This window comes from Pollicipes pollicipes, unplaced genomic scaffold (assembly GCF_011947565.3).
Source record: "Pollicipes pollicipes isolate AB1234 unplaced genomic scaffold, Ppol_2.1 Scaffold_7262;HRSCAF=8765_pilon_pilon_pilon, whole genome shotgun sequence".
NCBI lineage: Eukaryota > Metazoa > Arthropoda > Thecostraca > Pollicipedomorpha > Pollicipedidae > Pollicipes > Pollicipes pollicipes.
In genome coordinates this window covers 4,028,446-4,038,383 of record NW_023597055.1, presented here as the reverse complement: position 1 = coordinate 4,038,383, position 9,938 = coordinate 4,028,446, and the positions used below count along the sequence as shown (strand labels likewise).

General features: G+C 50.2%; 1 protein-coding gene across 1 annotated transcript; it reads right to left on the bottom strand.

Moving 5' to 3' along the window:
• Positions 1–3,681: 3,681 nt before the first annotated feature.
• On the bottom strand, positions 3,682–9,301 carry LOC119113653 (uncharacterized). The gene is made up of 4 exons (XM_037237936.1): positions 9,206–9,301; positions 6,644–6,751; positions 5,912–6,007; positions 3,682–4,075 (listed from the first exon to the last, which is right to left on the bottom strand). The coding sequence occupies exons 1-4, from the start codon at positions 9,258–9,260 to the stop codon at positions 3,975–3,977; spliced, it is 360 nt and encodes a 119-aa protein (XP_037093831.1). The 5' UTR covers positions 9,261–9,301; the 3' UTR covers positions 3,682–3,974.
• Between the last annotated feature and the right edge of the window lie 637 nt (positions 9,302–9,938).

The window sequence follows — 9,938 nt, the reverse complement described above, 5'->3', positions numbered from 1 at the left end:
GAGACGCCATTCATCGAGCACATGATCGAGGCGTGGAACCGGCGTCACCACCCGAACTTGTGCTTCCTCTTCTTTGAGGACATGAAGCGGGATCTGCCAAAGCAGATCCGTAAAGTGGCCCAGTTTTCTGGGCAAGACGTGCACTGACGAGCAAGTAGAAAAGCTGGCAAGTCATCTGCATATCGACAACTTCAGGAAGAATCAGTTCGTCAACAACCATCTCGCAAAAAAGCTTGGCTTCTTTCATCCGGATCGAGGAGACTTCATCAGGCAGGGGAAGACGGGCAACTGGAAGAACTACTTCACTCAGAGATGACCGAGACATTCGACAGTGGATGGCTGAGAAGCTAAAGGGCTCTGACCTCACCTTTGTAACGGAGCTCGATGAACAGGACTGAGAGCAATGACCTCCACGTGAAGCGCCAAAGCCATATTGGCTGTAAGCGTCTTGCCTGTGTTGGTTGTAAGAACAACAATCACACGATGTTGTTGCAGTGCCTCTCTGTGAACGAGTGTAGTCTTGTGAGAACTGCTCAAAGCTCATGTTGCTGATGATGCCTGGGAACGCAGACTGGGTGTCTTGCTCCTATTACCCTGACACAACAGGCTGAAACCGATGACTCTTCACTTGTTTCCGTGAACCTCTCCACAGTCCCTACCGTTGCAGTAAGTGCTGTATAGTTGTGGCAGTGCTTTCGTCCTCTGATTCGCGAAAGCTGATATATGAATGTTTGAAGGATGTGAGAACAAATTGTACCATTACTTCGTAACGGCAAGCAGGGACGGTCTAGTTAGAATAAAAGCTTGCTTGGATAGCAACGTAGTCCAGAAGCGCTAGCCAAACGTGAGTCCAGAACGCTAGCAAAAACTGTGAGTCCCAGAACAACCAGCAACATGAGTCCAGAACGCTCTTTCGCCTGGAGACAAACAAAACGTTCGTCTGCCACCAAGGAGACGCAACAAATGTCACCTGAGGTGACGTCAATCGCCCAGGCTCAAGCCTTCCGGGGAAAAATTATTTTAAAGTGGTCATCCTGCACCCGCATGGCGGGACCTTTCCCCATCCGCTATTCACGGTAGGCGGGCCCTGCTCGCCCGTGCACCTACTCGCTTGCCAGCTTCCATATTGCAATACAAAAGACGCCTGAATGCTTCAAGAAACTTTTTCGAGGATCACATTCATATTGCAGGTGTCTCTACTGTCCTAAGGTTTAATTTCTTACAAAAACACCCACCAGTCAAGTATGCGCATGGCTACAGTCAGCAACAAGGACCGTGCCAAGCCACCACGCTGTGACTGCACGTTTCCAAAAAGGTACCTAACTAGCTGAAAGCCATCATTGCGAGAGCATGTATATTAACAAAACCAGATAGCCAGGTGATGTAAAAATGTAAATCAGCCTTCGGTAAGTGCTAAGCATCTCTACGTCCTCGGTTGCATAGCACACTTTATAATGAGGACATGTTAATATGCGGACGAGTCAGGCTCAAATCTACTGATGGATTGCCATGGCTTTAAGCCGTGGCAACATAATCAAATTTTTTGTAGGAATTACGGGATACGTCCAACTTTCATCAAAGGCAAGAATCAAACCAATTCAGAAACAGACAAAGCACTTTTTGCACGAATTTCCAACGAACAAAAGTACAGCGTGCTCACATCAGGTGGTATGTCAGAATGTTGTTACTCTGGATGAATGGGAGCCGCGGGTGCGGCCTGGACGGCGTGGCCGACTGTTCCGGCGTGGCGTTCTCAGGCACCAGTCGGCTCACGTGCAGGCACCGGCCTTGAGTGACGTGCAAGTGTAGCGACTCCAGAGTCCAGCCCAGCCCCAGGTGCAGCGTCAACAGCTGCGAAGCCTTCTTGCTGTTCCTAGAACTGGCAAGTCGCTGACCGGGCGCTTACCTTGACGCTCGGAAAAACTGCTACGTAGCGTGAAAAAATGGGAAGAGATATTTCAGCAACAAATGGCAAGATTTGGTTGAAGCAGTTTGCCATCAGTTTATATGGGATTACCTTTCAGCTTACTTTAATCGGCATTTTACAAAAGCTTGTGACGAACTTACGATTTGCAGTTGATGTTATGTATCATCTCGATAGTGCATCGGTAACGGCTATCGGTATGTATCGTTATCGATATGTAGTAAATCGACTTCATTTAAGTGTGCGATACACGCGTGTTTTCCAAGCACCCCGCATTATCGTTTTCTTTGCTTTTCGACGATCGATGCCAACAGTCATTGTCCAGCGTTGGCCGTGGGGTGTGCGCGATGTGAGGTCTGGAGGCAGGCATAGACATCTCTCTACCTCGGTTGGTAAGCGTTCATCGTTTAGTAGACTCCGCTTTACATCAGGCTTACGGTCCGTTTTTGCCAGGATTGTCAGTAGAATTTAGCTGGCAATGGGCCTTGTGGATTTCCTTTCATTGAAGACTGCTAAGAGTCATTTACGCGCCGGAGCCATGCGCTTAACATGTTCGGGCATTTGGCTTCTTGTGGGGAAGAGTGATAGTGGCAGCCGGGTGATGGAGAGAGAGAGAGAGAGAGAGAGAGAGAGAGAGAGAGAGAGAGAGATAGGAGAGAGAGAGAGAGGAGTAGGAGAGAGGAGAGAGAGAGAGAGAGAGAGAGAGAGAGGATATATATATATATATTATATATATATATATACATGTATATATAATAAGAATATAATAAGACAGGAGCCTTGTTCCTCGGAGAAAAACCAGGAGAATGGAGATATAGTTGGTTTGATATTTCGGCAACATGCCTTTCTCGAAACAACAGCAGAAGTGAATTCAAAATTGCCTGCCGAAGATCCAACTCCATCTTCCAGGTTTTTTTTGAAACAGCAGGTCGCTGTTTTTACAGGACGCCGACATTGTAAATAATGATCTTCGCTAATTCACTGAACAACTTACAAAAATGTAAATGTTTGCGTCAAATCATACGTCAAGCATGTGATGTAGCATGTCGGAGTTTCGTGGAAGTAGAGACTCCTGATAGCGTTACGCCCCTTTTGAAGCTATCTATTGTATTATCAGTGATTCCATTTACCATATGGTGCACGGGTGCTTATATATTTGGTCCATGGATGCACATTTACCCGACGTGTTTTATTGATATTGCAGCAAGGCCTTTGGTACACGATGCGTCGTATATTCTGTACAATTTAAGAGACAAGTTTTACGTTTAAGAGCTTGAAATGCATTTTGTAAAGCTGATATCCGTACCAATACCCGCATATGTTGTGCTGCTTATTGGTATCCGTGGCCACAGCCGTATGGAAATTTCGTTTTTAAGTGTTTGCTCAACTAACGGAGACACGCTTCCGGCACGGTGTCCGTGTGCAGTCCCCCCGCTGCCAGCTATGGGCGTTGGTAGCACCTTTGCCCCCATCTTGCAGCTGCGTCAGTAGCAGCTGCAAGACATTTTAACCAGTGAGACCGTCAATCTATGCCTCTTCAGATGCGTTCGGTCTGAGAAGAGATTGGACGAACCATTCCCCGGTTGTCCATCAGCTTTTCTGGGCTGCCTTGGTTGTCGCGACTGCCGCTTATCATTCTGAAGGCTGGCTCCTTCTCGGTCAGCTTGGTCCCTGATCACCCCGCCTGCCGGCTCGCAGCGTCCTGGTGATCTCGCATTGCTACCGCACGCCTGATGTCTCAAAACACGTACACTGAACTCGCTGCTGGATGTATTTGACATAAGACCAAAGGCGTCATAACCGAAAAAGAGGCGCGGAGAGCGATCACGTTTAAAAGCTGTGCGCTTGTTTGACCAGGCTGGTAAAATCGAGGTAGAAAGAAGCTCTCCCGGGAATGTTCGCTCTAGCTGGAGCACGGCAGAGCAGTTCGCGCTCCCACAGCTCGCTTGTACTCGCTCGCCCCGTGAGCACACCAGCTTGCAGTCGCCACATGTCATTTTAGCTGCTGTGGTGTGGACGGCAAGGAGCTAGTGCTGATGGCACACCAGTGTTAGCATTTCTTGCCGTAGCACCTCTCGCAACAGTAGCCCTGGGCGCAGTTACGTGAGGTGCAGTAGTATCCTGCCCTCTTGCATTTGGCGCGGCAGCGTCCTGGAACGGCAGCGCGTGACAACGTACTGTAGCCGAAGAGGATACAAACTCTGCGTCTCACATGGGCCTGACGCAATGTGCCGTTAGCGATATGATGTATGACACGGCTGCATCGCCGGTCCTCCTTCGTCCCTCTCCCTTCAAGAGTTTTGGGCGCATCTAGTATGAAGGCATGCTGGGCCTCCTGTGCAGCGTGAATTGATGCAGAAGTGGCCACACTTAGTATACTTGGTAAATTAGTATACTTATATATAATAAGTTAGTATACTTAGTAAAAAAAGTAAAAAAAAACAACTAAAAAGTATACTTAGAGTAATCTGACCAGCACCTTTCATGCGACATTTGGTTATGGTTCAACAATTTTTGTTCAGAGCTACATGCTTATTGACATGGACCCAATAAGTTCATGTCAATAATCATGTCAAATACATCAAAGTAAGCGAAACTATATTATTGACATGGGCCCAATGGGTCCATGTCAATAATACCATCCCATACCATACCATAATACCATCGCAGGTACCGTATGGCATATGGTACCGGCGACGATGTGATTAACCGACTATTTGCCCGCAGTCTAGACTATAACCTCTATTGCTGTCAGAAGTGTCGTTTCTAGCTCAACGCTTAGAAACCTAAGGCGTTTGAAATGCATTACGATGGATGAAAATAGTCATGACTGCGTGAAACGCACACAGAACCATGCATGTACTCCACGAGTTGCATAGTTGTGTCTTCATGAAGCTTTGCAGACGCATTATTTTCAGAAGAAGAAATTATTATGATAACACAAAGCGTCTTTTCACCTTAAACAGGTATAGAACAGCGGGATTAAGGATGTTTGCCCATTTGATTCGTCAGGTAAAGACACCAGAATGCCAGAGGGTTCCGCCTATGGCGATGTAATGTTGTCCACTGTCCACATTCCATGGGTTTCTTATAACAACAAAACTTTTCAGTTTTGCATCAAAGTCAGCGAAAGGTTTACCAAAGGAAAGATATGAAGATGAGTTTGTATGGGAGCTAGGAAAAAATGTCGCAAAAAGCAGGTGCTTGGCTCATTTTTAGTTCACTCAACCACTTAAAGCTTTGCTGGACATTTAGCAATGACTACAGCAAGCAAATCGTTATGTTGTTTTCCAAGCCCATTGAGTTAGTTCTGCTTTTCAGATGGTTACCTACAATTGCTTATGGAAAACTTTTGGTAGTGTGAATATACCTCCTGGTTTTCGTTTTTGTCATTCTATCAAAAAACGGTCTGCATTTGAAGACATTGAAGCAAGCGCCAGATATTATGAAATAAGCTTGCTTTTAACTATTGGTATGCTTTTAAGGGGGAAAGGCCAGTCTAGCTAATACAATTTTTCTATTTAGTTTTATTACAAAAACAGCTCCTTGACAGTTGAATTTCACAAGCCGTCAGGCCCAAGCCTCAAGGCAAATGTGTGTTTGTCCAATTTCCCTCAAAACCTGGTTGAGGTGCTGGTTCGCAAAATGGCATATTGATAGATTTCACTGATTTCCTCCAAACCATGGATTCCGCCATTGGGGGGGGGGGGGGGGTAAGTGTCCAGAAACCCTTCAGCTATTGCAAAATTCATTTTGCATACAACGCTGCATGGAAAGGAATGCCTCCGCAATGGAATGCAGTGAAAACAGCGTTTCACAACACGTCAATGCCTCGCTCACTTTTGACGCGGCAAACCCCCATCTCCGTGTCCGAACGTTTCAACTAATTCATCCTTGCAGCAGACGCGAGGAACGATGCGGCATACGCGACACAGGCGAGAAAGATTGCAGATACCTGGCAATATCTCGACGTTGTCATCTACTTACGGAGCGAGACTCCAAGGCGACAGCAGAGCCCATCGCCGCACTGTATGCAGAGGTAATTTCCACCACAGAGTTGTCCATAACGGCGACATTTGTTTGCTGAAAATTTGATAAAATTAAATGAAAAAACGCTAGTATAGGCACTTCCCTGCATATGCTTACACGCAATGTCGACGCACTTTTACGCATTGGTGGCTGCTGAAAGAACGCCTTGTGTAGAAGGTTTTAGCAGCCACATTTTACAGGTGTTAAAAATTATAAGCTGTCTTTTCTATGGTAAGCTTTAATTTTAAGCTAAGTTTGTCATTGTTTGACTAGTTGCGTCACTGCTTACGCCAATGACGTCAGCTGCCCTCATCCCCGCTGCGTCGCCTATGAAATTGAGATCACACAGAGACTTCGGGTGTACACGCCCGCCCCTAATGGCTGTCGCACGCCCGCGGGGTGCGCACTCTTGAGGGGTGTCAGCACCTCTAAGGGGTGTCACACCCCTCAGGGGTGCGCACGCTTGAGGGGTGTCACATCCCTAAGTGGTGACGCACGCCTGAGGGTGACACACGCCTAGGGGGTGTCACACCCCCGTGGGGTGACGCATGCCTGAGGGGTGTCACACCCCTAAGGGGTGTCACACCCCTAAGGGGTGTCACACCCCTGAGGGGTGTCACACCCCTAAGGGATGACGCACGCCTGAAGGATGTCGCACGCCCAGCCCGTGTCACTTCACAGCACGCTCACCGGGCTTGGACACGCAGCAGCGCTTCAAGCCGCAGCTACGGCACACTTGACCCTTCGGGCAGTAGTATTTGCCGTCCTTGCCCCTGCCACAGTACCGCTGGCTGCCGCCTGCAACATACAACGTCGCAAGTCACGTGGGTCCGGGGGAGCGCGACCAGACAACGCTTCTGTTTGTTACAGACACTGAATGGCGACCACGGGCTTGGAAAACACGGCCACGGGCCTGGAAAGAGCTGGCCACGGGCCTGGAGAGGGCGGCCACGGGCTTGGAGAGGGCGGCCACGGGCCTGGAAAGGGCGGCCACGGGCCTGGAAATAGCGGCCACGGGCCTGGAAAGGGTGGCCACGGGCCTGGAAATAGCGGCCACGGGCCTGGAAAGGGCGGCCACTGGCCTGGAAAGGGCGGCCACGGGCCTGGAAATAGCGGCCACGGACCTGGAAAGGGCGGCCACGGGCCTGGAGAGGGCGGCCACGGGCCTGGAAAGAGCGGCCACGGGCCTGGAAAGGGCGGCCACGGGCCTGGAAATAGCGGCAACGGGCCTGGCAAGGGCGGCCACAGGCCTGGAGAGGGCGGCCACGGGCCTGGAAAGGGCGGCCACGGGCTAAACGAACTCGTTGATGACAAAGTGGGCGTACGCCATGACCATCACCAATGGCGGTGTCGTGTACGTCAGCACCATCACGACAGAGAGTACGCTCTTGGAATAAGTACACTAGAATATTACGATCGCAATACAGAATATTGCGAATAAAGAATATTGCGAGTATTGCGATCGCAATAAAGAATATTGCGATCAGTCGGGTGTCACCAGGGACGCCATCACAATAGGCGCAGCACTAATGTTTGTTTTGGAGCTTCGGAAACGCTCGGTATTTTTACAATGTGATCTGCGCCGATGTTTTGACGTCGCTTCTTTTCACTTCATCTGCCTTACGCTGCTTGTGCAGTGGTGCTGTTAATGAGCACTTTCACTCTCATAAGATCGTTACGTTGCTATGGAAGTAGGAACAATTTTCACAAAGGTGTCCTCTAAGAAATGCTTTGAAGCATTTCATGCAGGTAGTGTTGGTGTTAATGACTGCTGTCGCGGGCTAAGAACGTTTCTAAGCCACAATCACATCACACCGTTACCAAGAGTACAGAACGCGGCGTAAATCCCTTTGTGGTCGAACCAGTGCACCTTCGGGGACCTCAGGAATTTTCTTCAGGTATTCCCTTCCGGGCACAGCGGTAGGTCCAAGGTCTGGACAAGACGAACCCCTTTTTCCATCTGCGTTAACGATGGCAAAGCAAACTGAACATTGCGCTCTGCGCACTTGGAACTGGAACCTCTTCGGGCCGAGGCGCGTTTGCACCCACCGGCCTGAATGCACACGCATGCGTGCACAGAGACGCATCATGAGCTACGCTACGATACTCTGAGGCACTGCACAGACGTCAGTACAGTGCGTGACTCAACAGTCCGGTGGTCTTTCCGGCAGGGTCAGCTGAGGTACAAGCCGGGCTGCTAACCCTCCCAACGTATCACCTGCGTTGCACATGGCCCGCTCTGCTGCCTTCGAATGTGTCTGCACCCTTCAATCCGTTACGAGCAATACACGAACCTAGTATCTGCTGTTTACAAGGGCTGCCGGTTGACTGCATTTTGAACCCCGTGCACTTCGGTCGGCTGCACCTTGGTTTAGCTGGCCAGGATTAAACATCGTTCGCTGTTTGGTTTGATCATATCAAATTGCCATCCCGGTGTGCAGAAATTCGTCTGGCCACAACATGCCTCGCGCACAGGCCTCAGTGACCCGGCCCACGGCAGGCCAGGGACATACAAACCGCAGGCTCGCCATGTGCCGCTGTGCCCGAGGTGCAGATCCATTTACAGGTTCGTCAAGTCCAAACTGCGATGTTTAGCACTGTTGGCCCAGCCGTGACGCACTGGAGGCCAGTCATCGGCGGAATAGTGCGGACGCACTGATGGCCAGTCACCAGCGGAACAGCACCGACTCACTGAAGGCACGCGGCATGCCTCGAACGACACCAAGGCGCAATTGTAGATGACTGGGCGATACTTTTCATCCATGCAGTGTACAGGCTGCCCTGCATTTCAGCACGAAAGCTCACCCTCGCGACCAAAACAGACCCGCAGGGTGTCGCAAGATCTTGGAAACGGAGGGCCTTGAACGGGGATGGGATTCTCCGCTCTTTCTAACCAGACCTGTTCTTGGTTACGCTCCGGTGGGATCAGCGACTCCGGGTCAGACTCTGGCTCACGGCGCCTACTCTCATCGCGACTCACGACTCACGACTCTCATCGCGGGGATGACACGAGTTGGTCAGGACCTACGGTTACGAGTTGGTCAGGACCTACGGTTACGAGTTGGTCAGGATCCTACAGCTACGAGTTGGTCAGGACCTACGGTTAGGAGTTGGTCAGGACTTACGGCTACGGGTTGGTCAGGACCTACGGTTACGAGTTGGTCAGGACCTACAGCTACGAACTGGTCAGGACCTACGGTTACGAGTTGGTCAGGACCTACAGCTACGAGTCGGTCAGGATCTACAGCTTACCCTCGACGGCGATGACCGCCAGACAGAGCAGAAGTAACAGAGGAACCACGCGCATGGTTGGTGACTGAAGCGAAACTCCGCGCTCCGCCGCTGCCCCGTCACTCTATATACCGCCACGGCTCCGGGCGAGGGGTCGAGCGAGCATCACGTCACATACCTCAGGTCGAGCACTTCAATCACCCCAGACAGGTCTGTTTGCGCCTCACAAGTGAGTCACCAGACCTTTTGACTTTTGGCAGTGACACTCGTCGCATGGAGCTGGACACGGATCCGACCGCACGTGACTTTGCTGCTCCGCTTCTTTCGCCAAAAGGTCTGGCTGTTACACCCGGCCCGAAGGCTTCCCACTCTATGTTGACTGACATGACCAGCCGATCCCGGATTTGAGGCGTTAAATGTCGCTGGGTGACATCGATGACTATCGTTTCAGGGGTGTCAAGGGGAGGTGTGACAAGCATAATATTCCATCTTTGGTGCAGTGAGGGAGGGGGAGGGGGAGGAGGGCTCAACCCGTCACGTAGCTCTGTTGATATCAGTGAAGAGAAGGACCTGGTCCCACATTGGCCAGTTCTGCCGCGCGAAGGTAAAACCTGATATGTTGATGTTTGGCTATTTTGCGTTTTTGTGCCATCTGATTTATCTACTCATAGTGATTTCGGTTATTCAACTGATCAGTTAAAATATCCGAGCGCCGCATGAGAAGACGAATCAGGTGACATAAAAAACGCAAAAT